The sequence below is a fragment of the Somniosus microcephalus genome, chromosome 3, assembly GCF_052327205.1.
Source record: "Somniosus microcephalus isolate GS21.2 chromosome 3, FLI_Smic_1.0, whole genome shotgun sequence".
NCBI classification, from domain to species: Eukaryota; Metazoa; Chordata; class Chondrichthyes; order Squaliformes; family Somniosidae; genus Somniosus; species Somniosus microcephalus.
Window position 1 is genome coordinate 33,027,007 of NC_140989.1, and position 24,137 is coordinate 33,051,143.

The 24,137-nt window shown below is 42.8% G+C and overlaps 1 protein-coding gene across 10 annotated transcripts in view; it reads left to right on the forward strand.

Annotated features, from left to right (window-relative positions):
• The window catches only part of akt3a (AKT serine/threonine kinase 3a), a 378,634-nt gene that overhangs the window by 210,985 nt on the left and 143,512 nt on the right, over positions 1-24,137 (forward strand). For all 10 annotated transcript variants that reach the window (XM_085979837.1, XM_085979815.1, XM_085979816.1 and 7 more), the window contains one exon: positions 1,541-1,688. In XM_085979837.1, coding sequence (XP_085835963.1) covers positions 1,541-1,688 — 148 coding nt within the window. The remainder of the gene's footprint in view (positions 1-1,540; positions 1,689-24,137) is intronic.

Genomic DNA, 24,137 nt, shown 5'->3' on the forward strand with positions numbered 1-24,137 from the left:
CCAGACAATTCCTCACCTTCAACATGTTTCCCTTTTCCTCTCCCATCTTAACTCATCAGTTTTCCTTAGAGGCTTTGCTTTCAAAATTCAATTTGTTTTGGGTTGTAGAATGTACTGTGTCTGTCTGCCTCCATGTCTGTTTCTCTCGGGTGTCAGTAATTAAAATATTTACATTTTCTGTGAGCTAAACATGGGTGATATCTGCTCCAAAGTTCTAAATTTTTTTTGAAAAATGAACTGCAATTAGGAGAATTCTATCTTTCTGCTTAATGTTTCCTGAAATTTACGGACAGAAAAATACAGTCCATCATTCATTCCCCTCCTTTCTCGCATGTAGATAGCCTCTTTTTTAAAAAAAAAACACTTTTAAAAAATGTGTCCTCCAGTTTTTCTCCAAATATTTTCAAAAACAACTGCTAGAAGCTGAAGAAAAATATTCCAGTAGTTCAGCTGACTAAATGATACTGACACATCCTTGAAAATTGGACTATTCATACTACATAACCTGCATTCAATTCGTAGAGTCGCTGCTCTGAGCAAAATTATGAAGACTAAGCCCAAGCTTTTGGGATAGGCTGATTCCTTCAAATGAAAATATTAAGGACACCAAATACAATTCAATATTACTGTGGAAATATACAATATTTTAAATTTTGTTTAAGACATTACTTTTGTGAGAAATTTCAATTACTGAGAGGAAAAAAAAATTTGTGGCATGACAGGTAATAGTTACAGGTAGGTGTTGACATTTTAACATTGGAATTCCCATTGTAAATGTTCGCATAGCTGATTTAATGGAGCATGCCTGCTACATAGAAGATATATATTACATATATATTAGGGCTGCCACACAATTAAAACAATTAATCGCGATGAATCATGCTCTGTCACTCTAGCAAATGCTCACATGCGCAGAAGGCCATAATGGCCGTGAGTGCGCAGAATTATGAAGAAATGCATGTTGTACTGAAGGCTGCAGATGACTCGGAGGTGATCACTGCATAACATCTCCGATTAACATGTTTTTTCAATAAAAATGAATCACAAAATAAATTAATGCATTAATCACATAAATTAACTGCGATTAATTGGCAGCCATAATAAAAGTGAAGCCCTTCAAAAGTTACATTTTTCTCTTTTTCTACTTGCGTTAAACCAGTTTAAAAAAAAAAAAAAAAAAAAAAATTGTATCTGCATAATTAGTTAATCACTTCATTAATAATTGGTAGAATATCTGAATGTAAAATCTGTTTACACAGTTTTATTTAGATTTAAGGTAAGCCGTACAGTGTTGGGAAAAACTGACCTCGCAAGGATTCTAGTAGCAATTAGACTTTGTGGAAAATAGATTTACGCCTGAGTAGCAACTCACCACTCGGCCTATTATTTTTGGTTTCTATTCAGATCAGTAGCCTCAAGCAACAAAAGCCATGAGAGAGTGCACAAGTCTCCATGATTATAGTTTAGAGCTTCTACAGATCGACCACTGAGTATGAGTTTGCATTAATACCAAAGACCTTTTTTTGTTTTATATATTCAGGGAAGAATGGACAGAAGCTATCCAAACAGTAGCAGATAGACTTCAAAGGCAAGAGGAAGATCGAATGAACTGCAGCTCCAGTCCCAATCTAGATATTACAGGGGAGGATGAAATGGACACCTCCCTTAGTCATCCCAAACGCAGAGTGGTAAGAGCAATTACTGCTGCTTATAAAATAAATAACTTTTATGTCTTGCAATAATTTTACAAAAACAACTTGCATTTATATAGCGCTCACCACATGCAGAAAGATGTCTATGAGCACTTCACTGTAAGGTTGAAAGAGATACAGGAAACTTTGGTTTATCCAGAGGTTATATGTCCGGAATACTCGATCTAACGGCAAAAATCAGGAGCCGTTTTCTATATGTTTTTTTAGTTCTCGTTGCTTTTTTTTTCCCCAGTCAAGCACTGCAAGTTCTGTAGCTATAGCAACAGCTTCAGCTAGAGATGCTTGCAGCTGCAGCCGACTATTTTGAAGCTGTTGCTAAGCAGCAGGGTTTGTTGATTCACACGGAGCTTCTCAGTTTCGTATGTTTAAACATTAACTCTGGTATGTCCGGCACTTTTGATGTTACGGCACCAGCTCGGTCCCGTCAGTGCCGGATATCAAAGTTTCCTGTAGTATGGACAGTGATCTTTGTGAAAGGGGAGGAGAATGGAGAGGCTATGATGGGGAACATTATATGTGACGTAGCTAACTACTGAAAAATAACAGCTGGGCTGGCCTCCCAGTTTGAAAATATTTTAGGTTCAGTAAGTGACTTTTTACTTTCCAAGGGCTGAGAAATTTTATTTTTTGGCAAATGGGTTTACTATCAATTTTAATCATAAATCATTATTCTGTAAAATACTTTTTGCTAAAGTTCAGATAGTCTGCACTTTCTTTTTTATATTAGATTAGTTTCTTCTATTGTACTTGAAAATATTCTTGGAGGTTATTGGATGGGTTGCAACAGATTACAAGGCAGTAATCCAATTAGAGGATTGAGATAATATAAATTGCAAGAACAAGTTGGCCGTGACCTGCTAGATACCCAGTATTTTTTTTCTATAATTTCTGCTTTTGATGTCACCATCTAGGTGAGTGCTGTAGGACCTCACAGAATATCAGGTTATTTTAGATCGCTGTTCTCTATCTATAATATATTAAAACTTCCATCTCACTTAGTACTTGAGAATCATGCTGTGCTGTTTTCATTCTATTTTTCTGTCACGCTTTTCATTTAGACTGATCTGTGATTTAGTTCTGCTAGCTTAGTCTATAAGTTGGTGCTCTGGTGGCATCTATTCATTATGATTGGCTGAGTGGATAATGTGATCAACCAGCTTTGATCCTCTCGGCGCCTTGCAATCAGTATGCCCAACTCCAGCAACAGCTCTCTATAGGTACATTTTCCCAACTTTACTAAGTCACTGCTTTGGTTTTTTTTGTCTCCGATTATCTTTTTTGGAGGCTTGAACTCCCCCCCCCCCCCCCCCCCCCCCCCAAGGCCTGTTGCCTGCTTTGTGTTGTCCCAATTCTTTGATTCCAATATTGTTGTTGTACTGTGTATTTTTTTAATTTCCTGCTCTTTTAATAGCCCTGTTGTGTGGTGCTTTCCATGTGCTTCCATTGTGTTTTTCTTTTTCCTACATTCAGTATCTTCATTGCAGTTTGTTTTATGTTTTCTCCCTGCTGTTTTTTTTCAACACCTGTTCCCCACCATCCTAAGTTTTTTGTTCCCCACTCTCCTTTTCTTTTGGAATTCCTCTTCCCTGTCTCTCTCTCAATTTCTGTTCCCTACTGTCTTATTTTTCTCCAACCACACACTCAAAATCTGCACAAGGTAACTCCTCACAATTACTTCCTCCACCCCTTCAACTACCAACTATTCTTCCTTCCCCTTTCACTGCTATACTCAAGTCCTAAAATGTTTCCTTATCAATGCTCACTTCACTAGCCCACTTAATTACTTCAACAGCCCTCTGAAAAGCTTAAACATCAAATAATCTCCAACAAGCGAGAGCCTAATCACCACCCCTTGACATTCAATGGCATTACCATTGCCGAATCCCCCAATGCCAACATCCTGGGGGGTCACCATTGACCAGAAACTTAACTGGACCAGCCACATAAATAGTGTGCCAACAAGAGCAGGTCAGAGACCGGGTATTCTGTGGCAAGTGTCTCACCTCCTGACTCCTCCAAGCCTTTCCACCATTTACAAGGCACAAGTCAGGAGTGTGATGGAATGCTCTCCACGTGCCTGGATAAGTGCAGCTCCAACAACACTGAAGAAGCTCGACACCATCCAGGACAAAGCAGCCCGCTTGATTGGTACCCCATCCACCACCTTAAACGTTCACTCCCTCCACCACCGGCGCACCGTGGCTGCAGTGTGTACCATCTACAAGATGCACTGCAGCAACTCGCCAAGGCTTCTTCAACAGCACCTCCCAAACTCTGACCTCCACCACCTAGAAGGACAAGGGCAGCAGGTGCATGGGAGAACCATCACCTGCAAGTTCCCTTCCAAGTCTCTCACCATCCTGACTTGGAAACAATCCAAGTTCCATCATCCCCGCTGATACAAAATCCTGGAACTCTCTCCCTAACGGCACTGTGGGAACCCTTCACCACACAGACTGTAGTGGTGCAAGAAGGTGGCTCACTACCACCTTCTCAAGGGCAATTAGGGATGGGCAATAAATGCTGGCCTTACCAGCAAAGCCCACATCCCAGGAACGAATAAAATGACCGGCTCCCGTTAAGAGTACTCCTATATCACAACTAATGCCACAACACATCCACTTCCACTTAGACTTACAACAACAACTTGTATTTATATAGCATCTTTAATGTAGTAAAACATCCCAAGGCATTTCACGGGGTGTTACAAGACAAAAATTTGATACGAGCCACATAAGGAGAAATTAGGGCAGGTGGCCAAAAAATTGGTCAGAGGTAGGTTTTAAGGAGCATCTTAAAGAAGGAAAGAGAGGTAGAGAGGCGGAGAGGTTTAGGGAGGGAATTCCAGAGCTTAGGGCCCAGGCAACTGAAGGCACGACCACCAATGGTTGAGCGATTAAAATCAGGGATGCTCGAGGGCAGAATTAGAGGAGTGCAGATATCTCGTGGGGGGGAGGATTTGGGTTGTCGGACTGGAGGAGATTAGAGATTAGGAGGGATGAGGCCATGGAGGGATTTGAAAACAAGGATGAGAACTTTAAAATCGAGGCGTTACTTAACAGGAGCCAATGTAGTTCAGCGAGCACAAGGATGATGTGAGTTAGGACATGGGCGCCTGAGTTCTGGATGACCTCAAGTTTAGGGTAGAAATAACTTAAAAATAACTATTCTCTGACCTGCTGTGAGCAACACTATGGAAGATATACAAATGTACGGCAAAATATAAAACAATGTTGTTGTTTTATTTTACTGTTAAACTTTCACGCAACGTGTGATTTTTAAATTCTGATCAGTTACAAACATGCACTAACCCTGAACTGTAACAGTTTAACCAATGACACTGATGTTTGAAAATCCCTTCTTGCTGCTGTCTGCAAGAAATGCATTTAGTTCTCTGTAGCAAAGAGTGACTGCAGACAAAAATTCAGATTTTAGCATTGTTTAAAAACAATGTGATGTATACATGGACTGGTTTGCATCTAATGTGCTGTATACATGGAATGGACAATCCTAATAGCTTTCCTATGAATGATACGATCAGGTACAATCGTGAAATATAGATAAATGTTACATGGTTTATTTTCTTCCTTTTCTCCCCCAACATCATCTACTTTAGGATTGCTAATAATTACAAAGGAATATTATTTCAATAACCCCACTCTACTTGCATCCTTTAAATAAAAACTTGCTGTAACTATGTTCTGAGCATGGCATGGCCATGCCTCTACACTATTCTACAGCAGAGAGAATGGTATAATTTTAAAACCGTGCTAATCAGCTAGAAAAAAGCAATTTAAACAGGAGAACTGGTCTAGATCAGTTTCTTTTTAATTTCCCACTTTTCTCAGCCAATCAAAATAAAATAATTTTATGTGATACCTCATCCTTACTTTATCCAGGAACTGACAACTTTTCCCAACTAAAATAAGGACAGTGACAACTCGAACATAAGACATGGTTGTTAACAGTGGCTCCTATCATTGATTTGTCCAAGATGTGAAGAAAATTGAGCTTTTCTTTAAGAATATTATGCAGGAAATTACATTTCATCAGAAAAGGGTACTCGTGAAGTTACTGCATTGTATTTAAAGATGACGGAACTTCAATATTGCAATTTCAATTAAAGCCGTTGCTTGAAAAGGAAGTTTTTAAAAAGTGATGTTGAGTTATTTATCCCAAGTTCAATATTACTTATTTGTTTGCTGACGTAGTTTTTATATGTTTTGTACTTTGACTCACATAGGTCACTCAGGAGATCATCGTCTTAAGTTAGGCCATTAGTTGGAAGGCCATACAGCAGCTGAGCATAAGGGGCAGAGAGAGCTCGAGATCAGTGATCTTTCTCTCTCTCTCTCTCTCTCATTAAATAACATTGCTGTTAGTTGATTACTAATTGGAAAGAGGAGCATGGTGTGATGATCAATGTTCCCCGTCATTTTTTTTTGGGTGCGTGGCCTCTTTAAAGGGCTGCATGGCCCATTCAAAATACCGCGCATGTGCGATTATTCCTATTTAAAATCCGGTCTGCCGGCTGTGTGGGGGCTGCTGAGAGCTGCACAGCTTAAACGGAACATTGATGATATATTGAGACTACACACTTTAGAGCACATTTCTCAATGAAAATGATCCCTAAAAGTATGGCAACAAATCAGATACTTTAAAAGAATTTTTTTTAATGCACGTGTGCATGCACGCACATAAACAGGTACACACACAGAGTTAAAAACAGAAGATTGTGCAAAAGGCTTACTTTTATATTATACTTCTATTGAGAAGTTTTGAAATATCTGTTAAAACTAGTATGTATTGGTTGGACTCCTGGTTAGCTGATGTCAGCTGAGACACTAGAGGTAGTACAATTAGACTCTATCCCCACCCTAGGGATGAGAAAAAATAACTGGTCACTGCTCCTAGTCACTATCTAGCAACCTCTGCTGGAAAGATGGACATCATGATAAAATAATCATATTCATAATCAAGTTCCATATCAAGGTTCAAATATGAAAATTGGCCAATTATGAGGTACCAGAAAGCAGCTACCAAAAGAGTCACTTTTTTGGGGAGAGGAGATGGAAAAGGTTAGAGGTACTGCTTCACTAAAGGAAGTTTCAACTATTTTTCACTCAGTTTCAATATTGATGCCTTATATAAAAAAAAAATTATGGTTGATATCACAAAGCATGGAGTAACAAAACAAAATGTGTATATCCCAATCTATTGTGCTATACCTACCCCATTTAATCAAAAATTCTGCAAATTTTCTTCCTCCCTCCCGCCCCCCCCCCCCCCCCCGCCCGCCAAAAGGTAAAACGAGCAAAATTCCAGAATGCATATAGAAACATAGGAGCAGGAGTAGGCCATTCGGCCCCTCGAGCCTGTTCCGCCATTCAATGAGATCATGGCTGATCTTCCAAATTCACTACCCTGTCCCTGCCTTCTCTCCATATCCCTTGATCCATTTAGCCTTAAGAAATATATCTAACTCCTTGAATATATTTAATGAATTGGCCTCTACTGCCTTCTGTGGTAGAGAATTCCACAGGTTCACCACTCTCTGGGTGAAGAAATTCCTCCTCATCTCTGTCCTAAGTAGCTTACCCCTTATCCTTGGACTGTGACCCCTGGTTCTGGACTCCCCGGCCATCAGGAACATCCTTCCTCTGTCTAGTCCTGTTAGAGTTTTATAAGTTTCAATGAGATCCCCTCTCATTCTTCTAAACTCCAGCGAGTATAAGCCGAATCGACCCAATCTCTCCTCATACGTCATTCCTGCCATCCCAGGTATCAGCCTGGTGAATCTTCGCTGCACTCCCTCCATGGCAAGAACATCCTTCCTCAGATAAGGCGACCAAAACTGCACACAATACTCAAGGTGTGGTCTCACCAAGGCCCTGTACAACTGCAGCAAGACATCCATGTTCCTGTACTCGAACCCTCTCGCTACGAAGGCCAACATACCATTTGCCTTCTTAACCGCCTGCTGCACCTGCATGCTTACCTTCAGCGACTGGTGCACAAGGACACCCAGGTCTCGTTGCACTTCCCCTTCTAATCTATTGCCATTCAGATAATAATCTGCCTTCCTGTTTTTGACACCAAAGTGGGTAACCTCGCATTTATCCACGTTTATACTGCATCTGCCATGCTTCTGCCCAATCACCCAACCTGTCCAAATCATACTGGAGTTTCTCTGCATCCTCCTCACAGCATACACGCCCACCCAGCTTTGTGTCGTCTGCAAACATGGAGATATTACATCTAGTTCCCTCGTCTAGATCATTAATATATATTGTGAATAGCTGGGGTCCTAGGACCGATCCCTGCGGAACCCCACTAGTCACTGCCTGCCAGTCGGAAAAAGACCTGTTTATTCCAACTCTTTGCTTGCTGCCTGCCAACCAGTTCTCTATCCAAGTCACTACCTTGCCCCCAATCCCATGTGCCTTAACTTTACACGCTAATCTCTTATGCGGGACCTTATCGAAAGCCTTCTGAAAGTCCAAATACACCACATCCATTGGTTCTCCCTTATCTATTTTACCAGTTACATCCTCTCAAAATTCCAGTAGATTAGTCGAGCACGATTTACCTTTTATAAATCCATGTTGACTTTGTCCGATCCTGTCACTGTTTTCCAAGTGCTGTGCTATTACATCTTTTATAATGGACTCTAGCATTTTCCCCACTACCAATGTCAGGCTTACCGGTCTATAGTGCCTCGTTTTCTCTCCACCACCTTTTTTGAATAGTGGGTTAACATTAGCTACCCGCTAATCCATGGGTACTGTTCCAGAGTCTATTGAATTTTGGAAGATGACCAGCAATGTATCTACTATTTCTAGGGCCACTTCCTTAAGTACCCTAGGATGGAGATTATCAGGCCCTGGGGATTTATCGGCCCTCAATCCCATCAATTTTCCTAACACCATTTCCCTACAAATACTGATTTCTTTCAGTTCCTCCCTCTCATTAGACACTATGTCCCCTGACATCTCTGGGAGGTTATTTGTGTCGTCCTTTGTGAAGACAGAACCAAAGTATGTATTTAATTGCTATGCCATTTCTTTGATCCCCATTATAAATTCCCCTGATTCTGACTGCAAGGGACCTACGCTTGACTTCACCAATCTTTTTCTCTTCACATATCTATAAAAGCTTTTACAGTCAGTTTTTATGTTCCCTGCAAGCTTACTCTCATACTCTCTTTTCTCCCTCTTAATTAATCCCTTTGTCCTCCTTTGATGAGTCCTAAACTGCTCCCAATCCTCAAGTTTACTGCTTTTTCTGGCCAATTTATATGTCCTCTCTTTGGATCTTATACTATCCCTAATTTCCCTTGTTAGCCACGGTTGAGTCGCCTTTTTTGTTTTATTTTTATGCCAAACAGGGATGAACAAATTCTGTAGTTCGTCCATGCGATCTTTGAATGTTTGCCATTGCCTATCCACCGTCAACTCTGAGTGACATGCCCCAATCAATCCTACCCAACTTGCACCTCATACCATCGTAGTTTCCTTTATTTAAATTCAGGACCCTAGTCTCTGAGTCAACTACAGGAAACTTTGTGTTATCCGGAGGCTAAATGTCCGGCAAGCTCAAGCCACCAGCAAAAATCAGAAGCCGTTTTGTTCGTTTTTTTTTCTTCTCGTGGCTTTTTTTTCAACAGTCAGGCTCTGCAAAGTCTCTGTAGCTTAGCAACAGCTTCAGAGAGACGCTTCCAAGGTACGGGCCGACTTTTTAGAAGCTGTTGCTAAGCAACAGTGTTTGTTGTCAGATACGGAGATGAAAAGCTCCGTATGCTTCAACATTAATGCTGGTGTGTCCAGCAGTTTTGAGGGAACGGCAACAGCTCAGTCCCGTCAGTGCCGGATAGCACAAAGTTTACTGTACTTCTCTCTCCATCTTAATGAAGAATTCTATCATATGATCGCTCCGACCCAAGGGGCCTCGCACAACAAGATTGCTAATTAATCCTTTCTCATTACATAATACCCAGTCTAAGATGGCCTGATCTCTAGTTGGTTCCTCGACATATTGGTCCAGGAAACCATCCCGTATACACTCCAGGAATTCCTCCTCCACGGTATTGTTACTAATTTGGTTAGCCCAATCTATATGTAGATTAAAGTCACCCATGGTAACTGCTGTGCCCTTATTGCGCGCTTCTCCACTTTCCCTTTTAATGCCATCCCCAACCTCCGCATTACTGTTTGGGGGTCTATATACCACTCCCACTAGCGTTTTCTGCCAATTGGTATTTCTCAGTTCTACCCATACAGATTCCACATCATCAGAGCTAATATCCTTCCTTACAATTGTGTTAATCCCCTCTTTAACCAGCAATGCTACCCCACCTCCTTTTCCTTTTTGCCTATCTTTCCTGAATATTGAATACCCCTGGATGTTGAGTTCCCAGTCTTGGTCACCCCGGAGCCATGTTTCCGTAATCCCAGTCATATCATATTCGTTTACCTCTATTTGCGCAGCTGATTCATCCACCTTATTACGAATGCTCCTCTCATTAAGACACAAAGCCTTCAGGCTTGTTTTTTTAATGCTCTTAGACCTTTTAGAATTATTATTTACTGTGGCCATGTTTGATTTAAACCCTTGATTTCTCTGCCACCTTTTGTTTTTCTCCTTCCTGTCTTTTGCTTCTATCCCCGTTTCCCTTTCCTCCGTCTCCCTGCTCAGGTTCCCAACCCCCTACCATTTTAGTTTAAACCCTCCCCCAGAGCACTAGCAAACACTCCCCCATGGACATCGGTCCCGGTCCTGCCCAGGTGCAAACCGTCCGGTTTGTACTGGCCCCACCTCCCCCAGAACCGGTTCCAATGTCCCAGGAATTTGAATCCCTCCCCCTTGCACCATTCCTCTAACCACGTATTCATCTGAAATATCCTTCTATTTCTACTCTAGCACGTGGCACTGGTAGCAATCCTGAGATTACTACCTTTTGAGGTCCTATTTTTTAATTTTCCTCCTACCTCACTATATTCAGCTTTTAGGAGCTCATCCCGTTTTTTACCTATATCCTTGGTGCCTATATGCACCACGACAACTGGCTGTTCACCCTCCCCTTCCAAAATGTTCTGCAGCCGCTCCGAGACATCCTTGACCCTTGCACCCGGGAGGCAACACACCATCCTGGAGTCTTGTTTGCGGCCGCAGAAACGCCTATCTATTCCCCTTACAATAGAATCCCCTATTACTATAGCTCTACCCCTCTTTTTCCTCCCGTGTGCAGCAGAACCACCCCTGGTGCCAGGAAGTTGGCTGTTGCTGCCTTCCTCTGATCAGCCATCTCCCTCACCAATATCCAAAGTGGTATATCTGTTTGAGAGGGGGATGACCACAGGGGACTCCTGCCTACGCCTACTACCCTGCCTGGTGGTCACCCATTCCCTTTCTGCCTGTGCAACCTTTACCTGCGGTGTGACCAACTGATTAAACATGATATCCATGACGTCCTCAGCATCGCGAATGCTCCAGTATGTATCTATTCGCAGCTCCAGCGCCGCAATGCGGTCTGTCAGTAGCTGCAGCTGGATACACTTCCTGCACACATGGTCGTCAGGGACACAGGAAGTGTCCCTGATTTCCCAGATAGCGCAGGAGGAGCATACTATGGGGCCGAGCTGTGCTGCCATTACTTACCCTTTAATTAATTTAAATTAAATTTAAATCAGATCAATCCCACCAATTACACTCCAGGTATAATTAAATGGTATACTCCGGGCCCTTGTTTACCAACAGTCCCCGCTACACCACAGAGAGCTTAGAAACTACAAACCACAGAGTTTAAGTTTGGGGAAAAAAGGAGAAAGAGAGAAATACTCACCAACCAATCACTTACCTGCTTTCTGGTGACGTCACACTTCGATTACTTTTTACTTCTCTCTCTCCCGCTCTGAGATTGGTAAGCCTACCTGCTGCCGCCGCTTCGGTTTAAATTAGTGCCGCCGCCGCTTCACCCAGGTCCGCCGCCGCTGTGGGGCCTACCTGCTGCCGCCGCCTCAGTTTAAATTAGCACCGCCGCAGCTTCACCCAAGTCCTCCGCCGCCGCTGTGGGGCCTACCTGCTGCCGCCGCCTCGGTTTAAATTAGCTCTGCTGCCTCCGCCGCCGCTGTGGGGCCTACCTGCTGCTGCCGCCTCGGTTTAAATTAGCTCCGCCGCCGTTTCACCCAGGTCTGCCGCCGCTATCATGCCTATTTAAGTTTGCGTTTTGTATTATACATGCGAGGCCACTTGCCTTCCTTTGCATGAAATTTTCACAGTTCTAGCATTTGAGAAGCGCAGGTTCCACACAGCATTCAATTATCTTTATTTGTACTTAGCCCCTTAAACCTCACTCATTTTTAACCTCACTCATTTTTAACCAGATATGCAACCTGTTCTTTTTTAGATGTGTTAATTGTCGCAGCATGAACTGGTTTATCTGGAAATCTATACAGTTAAGCCTTGTTAATTTTATAAGTTAAATATTCCCTCTAGTTCTGCACTTTCAGTACAAGCTAAATAACTTGCTTGTGCCTAGAGTATCCATTCCTTTCAGCCTCCCAAAACCTTAGATTATGCCTACTCCCAGTTTCTTTTTATCTAATGAAAACAAGTTCAGGTTTGTGAGTCTCTCTTCATAACTTTGAGCCATGAGTGCTTGAATGTTCCTCATAATTTTTTTGTTAACCCTCTTCAGTGACTCAATGTTCTTTTGAAGTTGGGGTGCCCGAATTTCACGCAGTATTCCAAATGTGGCTTCACCAATGATCAATGTAAGGATAAAGTCATTTGCTTCAACTTCTAGTGAAATGCTGTTGTACTGTACCTCAGTACATGATGTGCTTTGTGGATAATAGTTTCACATTGAGCATATACTGTTGCTGATTGATTAATAATCGCCATCAAATCATTTTCCTCTTCAACCTTTATAATGGACATTTCAAAACAGGGTCCATTGATTGGGAAGAAAATTCATTTCCTGTTCCAGTGTGCACAACTTTACATTTTTCCACCATCCGTCTGCCATTTGTTATCTGACCAACTTAATTATTCCAGATCCCTTAAAATGCTGTCAGTCTGTTTTATAATCACCAACAGCAAATGTATCACTTATGCATGTTGTGACCAGCAGGGGACTCAGAATAGAACCATGCAGAATGCTGCTCCCTTACCAGAGCTTTTACTATTTATAATCACCTTCTGTTTTCTAATACTGGGTCAGTTTGCAATCTCGCTATCTCATTTGCTGTTATTTCTGTGACCCTTGATCTATCTTTAACCATATATATGGAATTTTAACAAACCTCTTCTGAAATCCAAGTGAGTTATAGCAACCAACTTGGAGAATTGTAGTGGGCATGTGAGGCGCAACCTGTGCATAGAATCGCTCGGCCCATCGGGTCTGCGCCGGCTCTTCCGAAAAGCAATCCAGTTAGTCCCACTCCCCGGCTCTTCCCCATATCCCTGCAATTTTTTCTCCTTCAAGTATTTATCCAATTCCCTTCTGAAATCTACGATTAAATCAATTTCCACCACTATATCAGGCAGTGCATTCCAAATCCTAACCACTTGTTGCGTAACTACCATTTCCTACCGACTCCATCCCTCTCCTTGACAAGTGTCCTGAGGCTGAACCAGACTGTTCGCAACCTTGGTGTCATATCTGACCTCAAGATGAGCTTCCAACCACATCTGCGCCATCACTAAGACGAGCTATTTTCACCCCTGTAACATCACTGACTCCGCCCCTGCCTCGGCTCATCTGCTGCTGAAACCCTCATCCATGCCTTTGTTACCTCTAGACTTGACTATTCCAATGCACTCCTGGCCGGCCTCCCATCTTTCACTCTCCATAAACTTAAGGTCATCCCATGTGCTGCCCGTATCCTAATTCGCACTAAATCCCGTTCATCCATCACCCCTGTGCTCGCTGACTGTCTGACAACGCCTCAATTTTCAAATTCTCATCTTGGTTTTCAAATCCCTCCATGACCTCGTCCCTCCCTATCCTCGCCCCTCCCTATCCCTGTAACCTCCTTCAGCTCTACAGCCCTGAGATCTCTGCGCGCCTCTAATTCTGGCCTCTTGAGCATCCCCAATTTTAATCACTCTACCATTGGCGGCTGTGCCTTCAGCTGCCTAGGCACTAAGCTCTGGAATTTCCTCCTGAATCCTGTCCGCCTCTCTCAAACCTCCTTAAAACCTACCTCTTTGACCAAGTTTATGGCCACCTGCCCTAATGTCTCCTTATGTGGTTCAGTGTCAAATTTTGTTTGATAACTCTCCTATGAAGCACTGTGGGACATTTTACTTTGTTAAAGGTGCTATATAAATGCAAGTTGTTAATTTTAATTTGATTCCCTTGGTTCTAATTAATTACTGATTATTTATATATTTACTATTGTCCCTTGGTTTAAAATACTTAGCACCTCCTTCCCCCTCTGCACCGAATTCCCACTCTGCCACTCCGCTTAGCAGATTCACCCAACTCTCACCAAGCTCTGTGCTCAAAGGCCAATATATTCCAATGAAACAGCCCATAGGATAAAAGTGGTGCACTATAATTTGAAAGTTAAAGGGAAATAACAAGAAAATAACTTTAAAAGCATATTACACAATCTTACTTGCATCTGCCATCTTCAGTATAAAAGAAAAACCCACTCACAAACTTAAAAAAAACACTCTATAGAAGAAAGTTAAAGATATTTGAAGAAAGAGTAGCAGTTTTACGACTGAGCTGCGAAAATGTATTTTTTGTGAAATCAGTGCTAAATTGTCAGAGGTTTAACATGCAGCTCATGTACATTAATGAAATAAGATAAAAAGGATGTATCAAGCTTGGTTGCTAAAGAATTTTCCTTAAATCTCTTTTGTTAGTGCAGCTCACTTGTCTCTCAGAGGTGACATGTTTTTCTTTTATTCTATTGATCAACTCTGATTAAGAGTGATGATGCAATCTGTTGGGTATAATTAGTTGCCTACTCTGAATGGTTCGCAGGTAGCTTCAGGCAGCTGTTAAGCTACCTTGTGTGTTATCTGGGGAAGCTCTGTCATTGCTTTGACATCTGAAGTGACAAAAAGTACTGTGTAAATTGCTTTGGCACAATATTGTCCAGTACCTAGTCTCCACTGCAAATTGTTTTGGCACTGCTTTGGTTTGGACCTACTGTCAGCTGCTAAGTGAAGCAAACAATCCTGCTTTCCTGTCAGAGCTATTAGCACTATTGCTGCACTTACCCTGATCATGTGACTTGACCAGAGGCTGAATGGAAGTTAATGGCATAATTAGTCACTACAGAGGGACTGAAATGATTTTGAACATGAGATAATTTCAAAATGATTAATTAAAAAAAAGTTGAAAAGAACTGATGCTTTAAGGAAGTTTTAACCGTGTTGTTACAAACCGGAAGATAGACATTTGCTTTTATCTAATTAAAATAATACTTTTCCCCTTCATTTCCCCAAGTAGTAATGTAATTTGGGATTAGAGTTTGAAAGTTTATTATAGCATTGTCTGTCTATCAATCTAGCAACAATGCAATTGCCAAGTGTAACTTCAAAAATGCATTGTCATATTTCATTCAGACTTAAGTGTCATCCTGTCATCAGACACATTGGGGGTTTCTTTTGAAGAGTGACTGGGCCCAGCAGTTCTGTCCTGTACATGTATATATTATCACAAATGTTGGTTAATTTGCTATCAAATTCTTTTAGGTTTTCATGAAATTTATTAAGTGACACATCAGTCTCTGGATCACCGAAGAACAAAAGAAAGATTTGAATGAGGAAAAACCCATTCAGCCTCAAATCTACTTCTACAACCCAAACTTTTTATTCAGACTCATTTAACAAAATGTTGCCAGTTCCCACCTACAGGATGTCCAGTAACTGGTTTATCTTTAAGATCACATTTATATGTCCTGTCATCCTTGGCATCACATCCCACAAAGCTTCCACTCTAAATTTCATTTTGCATGTTTTCTTTTAACCTGCCCATAGTTTTCCATTGTAAATTTGTAGCAGCAGCTTCACACAGAGGCTTGTTTTTTTTTATTCCCTGCCCCCTGCCTTCTCTGCAGTCCAATTCATCAGGGAAAAAAAACTTGTTCATTCATCTTTGACATGCCATGTAGTAAGCACTGCAGTTGGAAAAAACCGCAGTTGTTCCTCCAAGAGGTGCAAATTCCCTATCCTGTATTTTACGAGAATGCTCCCACTTGGCATAAGCTGCTTTAGCACTCACCTGTATCATAAAATCTTACAGCACAGAAGGAGGCCATTTGGCCCATCGTGCCTGTTTTGGCTTTTTGAAAGAGCTCTCCAGCTGCTCCTCCTCCATAGCCCTGCAATTTTCTCCACTTCAGCTATTTATCAAATTTGTTTTTGAAAGTTGCGATTGAATTTGCTTCCACCACCCTTTCAGGCAGCGCACTCCAGATCATAATAACTAGCTGCGTCATTTTATTTCTCCTCCTCTCATCTCTGGCGCTTTTGCCAATGACCTTAAATCTGTTTCCTCTGGTTACTGGTCCTTCTGCCAGTGGAGGGAGAAAAATATTTTTGCAACGCTCAGTTTGTCCTCAGGGTATAGACTTAATTTCGTTAAAGTATAACTAGTTTTTGAATTTCTATTGTTTTTCAGGAAAACAACTGTGTTGAATTCAACATATGAAGTGTTGAATTAAAAATCTGTATCCACTGCAAAAACCTATCCAATAATTTTGTGTCCGTTTCCTTCTAAATGGATGCATCTATTTTGGATTAATTCTGTTAGAACTTTCAAAGATAATGAAGCACCTCATTTACAGCAATGACTAGATTAGTGATCACCAATGCTGGGGTTTGTAAACTTTTTGGACAGGAAACATTTTTCTTTTCCAACCCACTTCCACTCGCAAGCCTTTTTTCATTGTGTTTTTTGATTTTCTCTCTAACCGCACCATTACAATCCAGACATTTGTTTGCCATGAGAAAAGCTATGGAGAAGATGCATCTGAGCACTAAATTTTGGAAGATGTTGTAACATTTGCATAGGAACCTAAAGCTATATTAGGTGGGATAATTAGATGCAGCCAGCGGTAGCAGTAATTTCAAGATCACAAAATAAATGCCCAGAAAGCACTGTAAAGATCGGCATCATCTATTGGGTCCTTTGGGCTAACTTATGAAAAAGTGAAACGAGTAATAAATCTTTCAAAAACTTTTATTTCAAGCATGTTATTGAAATTGTGCTGTGCCTTTTGTCAAAAATAGGCCCTGAATTTCCTTGATGTCTGTTGCCCCTTTAGAATGGCAGAAAATAACACCATTTGCCAGCATGAGGAATAGTATGGAATTTTCCTGGGTAAGTTCATTTGCATATGAAGTGGCGTAATAGTGTTTTAAAGATGCTGTGAGCAGTGTAGGTGCTAGGAAATTTTATTGCAGAAGTGGTCGGGCCTCTAAAAACTCAATTCTTTATCAGAGCACTTGAGGTCAGCAAGGGGGAGCTGCGGAGATTCTTTCTGCAACCCCTTGGCATTTTATACTCCATGGGAATGTTCCATTTTCATCTGAAGTGCCTCTTGCCAGAACCATGACCAGCTACAGGCCAGCTGTGTCCAAGAAGCACCATGACAGGGAATCAAAGGGCTGTGTATTTTCCACAAGAAAACCTGCAAGCTCTCTCTTGAAAGAGGTGGACAACAGGGGGGGACAGACTCCTAGTTATGCAGCAAGCCATCCAGGAATGTCAGCCTTGCCTCATGGAGGAAGGTAGCCTAGGCATTCGATGCCAATTCCCTCACACCGAGAACTGCACAGCAATACCAGAAGTTGTTCAACGGCATGACCAGGGCAGGCAAAGTAAGGTCCAAAGCACTTTGTCCCTTTCTTCCTTGAGCACCACCACACTCTCAACCCTTTTAAAGCAACAGTCATGCTACTAACTCTTCACACTCTGCTCTGCTTAAGGGCACCAACAACACCCTATCCCGCACTATGGCCACATACCTCCGCAACACAGAGCAGCTGCCTTGCACCACCTCATAACACTTTGTTCCACTAGGACATACCCAAATCAAACCCTCTCTCACCTTGCTTCCCGCATTACTCTTTCCACACACTCCTTAACTGCAAACCTAACTCGTTTAATTATCTACAAAAGCAAAATACTGCAGATGCTGGAAATGCGAAATGATAACAGAAAATGCTGGAAATACTCAACAGGTCTGGCAGCATCTGTGGAGAGAGAAACCGAAACCTGAAACGTTAACTCTGTTTCTCTCTCCGCAGATGCTGCTTGACCGGCTGAGTATTTCCAGCATTTTCTGTTCTTATTTCATTTAATTATCTTGTTGCAGGAAAAGTTTTTTTTAATTCATTAATAGAATGTGGGCGTCACTGGCAAGACCAGCATTTATTGCCCATCCCTAATTGCCCTTGAGAATGTGGTGGTGAGCCGCCGCCTTGAACCACTGCAATTCATGTGGTGATACTTCATTGTAGCGGTTTGGTACAACTGAGTGGCTTGCTGGACCATTTCAGAGGGCTGTTAAAGAATCAACCATATTGCTGTGGGTGTGGAGTCACATATAGGCCAGACCGGGCAAGGACGGCAGATTTCCTTCCCTAAAGGACATTAGTGAACCAGATGGGTTTTTATGACAGTCCAGTAATTTCATGGTCACCATTACTGATACTAGCTTTTTAATTCCAGATTTTATTTATTTAACTGAATTTAAATTCCCCAGCTGTCATGGTGGGATTTTGAACTCCTGGCTCCGGACCATTAGTCCAGGCCTCTGGATTACTAGTCCAGTGACTTAACCACTCTGCCACTGTACATAATGGCACGTAATGTTCAGAAGCGGCTCAGCACCAGCATGACCATTCCCACCTGAAGACCCCTGATGCCCACTCCTCACAGGAGCAGAAAGCCTTGGGGCCATGGATGCCCTGTATGTCCATCACTACAGGTGATGCTGAGGCTGAGAACCTCTCAACACCTATATCCTTGCCGTGGCAGACCATAGCATTATCACACACACTCAATCTTCCAACCTCTTCCTCATCTCTCCATCTTGAGGGGAGAATATTCTCACCTTCTGCCATCCAACCCTGCAGATGTTCTGCAAGTACAGGGGCCTCCAATGGCAGAAGAGGTCTCTGAGGAAGAAGAGGTGGTGAACTGGAGCCCATCCTCAGCAATGGATAATAAGTGGTAATTCCAGAGAAAGAGAGCAGACAGCAGGCCACAGTACAGAGCCAGCAGACTAATTCCACCCCATCTCATGGAGTTCCACCTAGGAAAATGTACATGGGGAGAGTCATGAAGTTTCAGTGGTAGAATCTTCTAGCATGGAGGCGGACGAAGATTGCAGATATTGAGGAGAAGGCGGTCAATGGCTTCCGAGTCGTGGGACCCAGAACTCATGGGATCTCACCTGGAAAAAAATGTTTGAGCAACATTGTTCAAATGTGCAGGGTCTTTGATAATCCAGTTATCAGGTGTGACAGTTGACTTTACATCTCTTCTGCAACTCGAAAGGTTTGTCTTCCTTGCTGGAAACAATGCAGCAAGTGGCATCTGCATTGACATCTGCAACAGAGCCCCAGATAAGAAGCAACTAGGGACCACTCTTAGCCTCTGTCTCCATAGAAGGAGAGAATGCATCACTGGAGGCAATTGGGGACAGAATGGAATGCAGCATTATTCACAGCTTCCAGATTGTGGCAATTGCCATGTCTCAGGGCTGGACTGATCTGATAGCTGCCATTAGACTAGCCATCCAAAAGATCAGTCGGGCTGCAGATCCTGAGCCCAGTGGAATGGCAGTGGCTGAAGTTCTTGTCGCCAATACTGCCGCCTCTCAGGACATGAACACGTGCCAGGACTCTGACATAGAAACATAGAAGCTAGGAGCAGGAGTAGGCCATTCGGCCCCTCGAGCCTGCTCCGCCATTCAATGCGATCATGGCTGATCATCCAAATTCAGTACCCTGTCCCTGCTTTCTCCCCATACCCCTTGATCCCTTTAGCCTTAAGAAATATATCCAACTCCTTCTTGAATATATTTAATGAATTGGCCTCTACTGCCTTCTGCGGTAGAGAATTCCACAGGTTCACCACTCTCTGGGTGAAGAAATTCCTCCTCATCTCTGTCCTAAATGGCTTACCCCTAATCCTTAGACTGTGACCCCTGATTCTGGACTCCCCGACCATCGGGAACATCCTTCCTGCATCGAGTCTGTCTAGTCCTGTTAGAATTTTATAAGTTTCAATGAGATCCCCTCTCATTCTTCGAAACTCCAGCGAGTACAAGCCCAATCGACCCAATCTCTCCTCATACGTCATTCCTGCCATCCCAGGTATAAGCCTGGTGAATCTTCGCTGCACTCCTTCCATGGCAAGAACATCCTTCCTCAGATAAGGCGACCAAAACTGCACACAATAGTCAAGATGTGGTCTCACCAAGGCACTGTACAACTGCAGCAGGACATCCTTGTTCCTGTACTCAAACCCTCTCGCTACAAAGGCCAACATACCATTTGCCTTCTTAACCGCCTGCTGCACCTGCATGCTTACCTTCAGCGACTGGTGCACAAGGACGCCCAGGTCTCGTTGCACTTCCCCTTCTCCCAATCTATTGCCATTCAGATAATCTGCCGCCTTGTTTTTGAAACCAAAGCGGATAACCTCGCATTTATCCACGTTATATTGCATCTGCCATGCTTCTGCCCAATCACCCAAATCATACTGGAGTTTCTCAGCATCCTCCTCACCGCACACACGCCCACCTAGCTTTGTGTCGTCTGCAAACTTGGAGATATTACATCTAGTTCCCTCGTCCAGATCATTAATATATATTGTGAGTAGCTGGGGTCCAAGGACCGATCCCTGTGGTACCCCACTAGTCACTGCCTGCCATTCGGAAAAAGAGCCGTTTATTCCAACTCTTTGCTTTCTGTCTGCCAACCAGTTCTCTATCCAAGTCAATACCTTGCCCCCAATCCCATGTGCCTTAACTTTACACGCTAATCTCTTACGCGGGACCTTATCAAAAGCCTTTTGAAAGTCCAAATACACCACATCCACTGGTTCTCCCTTATCTATTTTACCAGTTACAGCCTCTCAAAATTCCAGTAGATTAGTCAAGCACGATTTACCTTTTGTAAATCCATGTTGACTTTGTCCGATCCGGTCACTGTTTTCCAAGTGCTCTGCTATTATAATGGACTCGAGCATTTTCCCCACTACTGATGTCAGGCTTACCTGTCTGTAATCCCTGTTTTCTCCCTACCACCTTTTTTGAATAGTGGGGTAACATTAGCTACCCTCCAATCCATGGGTACTGTTCCAGATTCCATCAAATGTTGGAAGATGATCAGCAATGCATCTACTATTTCTAGGGCCACTTCCTTAAGTACCCTAGGATGTAGATTATCAGGCCCTGGGGATTTATCGGCCTTCAATCCCGTCAATTTCTCTAACACCATTTCCCTACAAATACTGATTTCTTTCAGTTCCTCCCTCTCATTAAACCCTATGTTCCCTGACATCTCTGGGAGGTTATTTGTGTCCTCCTTTGTGAAGACAGAACCAAAGTATGTATTTAATTGGTCTGCCATTTCTTTGTTCCCCATTATAAATTCCCCTGATTCTGACTGCAAGGGACCTACGCTTGACTTCACCAATCTTTTTCTCTTCACATATCTATAGAAGCTTTTACAGTCAGTTTTTATGTTCCCTGCAAGCTTACTCTCATACTCTATTTTCCCCCTCTTAATTAATCCCTTTGTCCTCTTTTGTTGAATCCTAAACTGCTCCCAATCCTCAGGTTTACTGCTTTTTCTGGCCAATTTATATGTCCTCTCCTTGGATCTTATGCTATTCCTAATTTCCCTTGTTAGCCACAGTTGAGTCACCTTTTTTGTTTTATTTTTATGCCAAACAGGGATGAACAAATTTTGTAGTTCATCCATGCGATCTTTGAATGTTTGCCATTGCCTATCCACCGTCAACCCTTTGAGTGACAGTCCCCAATCAATCCTACTCAACTCGCGCCTCATACCATCGTAGTTTCCTTTATTTAAATTCAGGACCCTAGTCTCTGAGTCAACTATTTCACACTCCATCTTAATGAAGAATTCGATCATATTATGATTGCTCCGACCCAAGGGGCCTCGCACAACAAGATTGCTAATTAATCCTTTCTCATTACATAATACCCAGTCTAAGATGGCCTGATCTCTAGTTGGTTCCTCGACATATTGGTCCAGGAAACCATCCCGTATACACTCCAGGAATTCCTCCTCCACAGTATTGTTACTAATTTGGTTAGCCCAATCTATATGTAGATTAAAGTCACCCATGATAACTGCTGTGCCCTTATTGCACGCTTCTCTAATTTCCCTTTTAATGCCATCCCCGGCCTCCACATTACTGTTTGGAGGTCTATATACCACTCCCACTAATGTTTTCTGCCCCTTGGTATTTCTCAGTTCTACCCATACAGATTCCACATCATCAGAGCTAATATCCTTCCTTACATTGTGTTAATCCCCTCTTTAACCAGCAATGCTACCCCACCTCCTTTTCCTTTTTGCCTATCTTTCCTGAATATTGAATACCCCTGGATGTTGAGTTCCCAGTCTTGGTCACCCCGGAGCCATGTTTCCGTAATCCCAGTCATATCATATTTGTGCAGCTAATTCATCCACCTTATTCCGAATGCTCCTTGCATTAAGACACAAAGCCTTCAGGTTTGTTTTTTTAACGCTCTTAGATCTTTTAGAATTATTATTTACTGTGGCAATGTTTGATTTAAACCCTTGATTTCTCTGACTGCCACTTTTGTTTTTCTCCTTCCTGTCCTTGTTTCCCTTTCCTCTGCCTCCCCGTTCAGGTTCCCACCCCTCTGCCATTTTAGTTTAAACCCTCCCCCAGAGCACTAGCAAACACTCCCCCATGGACATCGGTCCCAGCCCTGCCCAGGTGCAAACCGTCCGTTTTGTACTGGTCCCACCTCCCCCAGAACCGGTTCCAATGTCCCAGGAATTTGAATCCCTCCCCCTTGCACCATTCCTCTAGCCACGTATTCACCTGAAATATCCTTCTATTTCTACTCTGACTAGCACGTGGCACTGGTAGCAATCCTGAGATTACTACCTTTTGAGGTCCTATTTTTTAATTTACCTCCTAACTCCCTGTATTCAGCTTTTAGGACCTCATCCCATTTTTTACCTGTATCGTTGGTACCTATATGCACCACGACAACTGGCTGTTCACCCTCCCCTTCCAAAATGTTCTGCAGCCGCTCTGAGACATCCTTGACCCTTGCACCCGGGAGGCAACACACCATCCTGGAGTCTCGTTTGCAGCTGCCAAAACGCCTATCTATTCCCCTTACAATAGAATCCCCTATCACTATAGCTCTCCCACTCTTTTTCCTCCCGTCCTGTGCAGCAGAACCACCCCTGGTGCCAGGAAGTTGGCTGCTGCTGCCTTCCGCTGGTAAGCCATCCCCCTCATCAGTGTCCAAAATGGTATATCTGTTTGAGAGGGGGATGGCCACAGGGGACTCCTACACTACCTGCCTGCACCTACTGCTCTGCCTGTTGGTCACCTTTTCCCTTTCTGCCTGTGCAACCTTTGCCTGCGGTGTGACCAACTGCTTAAACGTGATATCCACAACGTCCTCAGCATCGCGAATGGTCCAGTATGTATCCAATCGCAGCTCCGGCGCCGCAATGCGGTCTGCCAGTAGCTGCAGCTGGATACACTTCCTGCACACATGGTTGTCAGGGACACAAGCAGTGTCCCTGAGTTCCCACATAGCGCAGGAGGAGCATACCACGGGGCTGAGCTCTCCTGTCATGACTTACCCTCTAATTAATTCAAAATAAATTAAATCAAATCAATCTCACCAATTACACTACAGTTAAATGATATATTTAAGGGCCCTGGTTTACAAACAGTCACCGCTACACCACAGAGAACTTAGAAAGTATAATCCACAGAGTTTAAGTTTAAAAAAGAGAGAAATACTCACCAACCAATCACTTACCTGCTTTCTGGTGACATCACACTTCAGTTTCCCTGAGCACAATGCCTTCAGGTTATCGCGGGTGAGACTGGGCTGCCCGCCAGAGATGCAGCTAGCGGCAGCTCATTAAGTGCCAGCTGCCATGAGCAGAGGGCCACTTCAATCTCATGACCCTTTTGTACAGCATGTGAAAGCCACCAATCTCGTGCTCGCCTGCCCCTGAGGTGGCTATTTTAAGTAGCAACAAATGAAGGAGTAGGAAGGGACATCTAGTCAGCAAAGGGAATCAGAGTGCAAATACAGAGTACTGTTAGTTTCACATGGAAAACATGTTTTTTTTCATTACTGTATATTTTGAACTTTGTTGTTCATGGATATTAAAGTAATGTTTGAAAGGGAG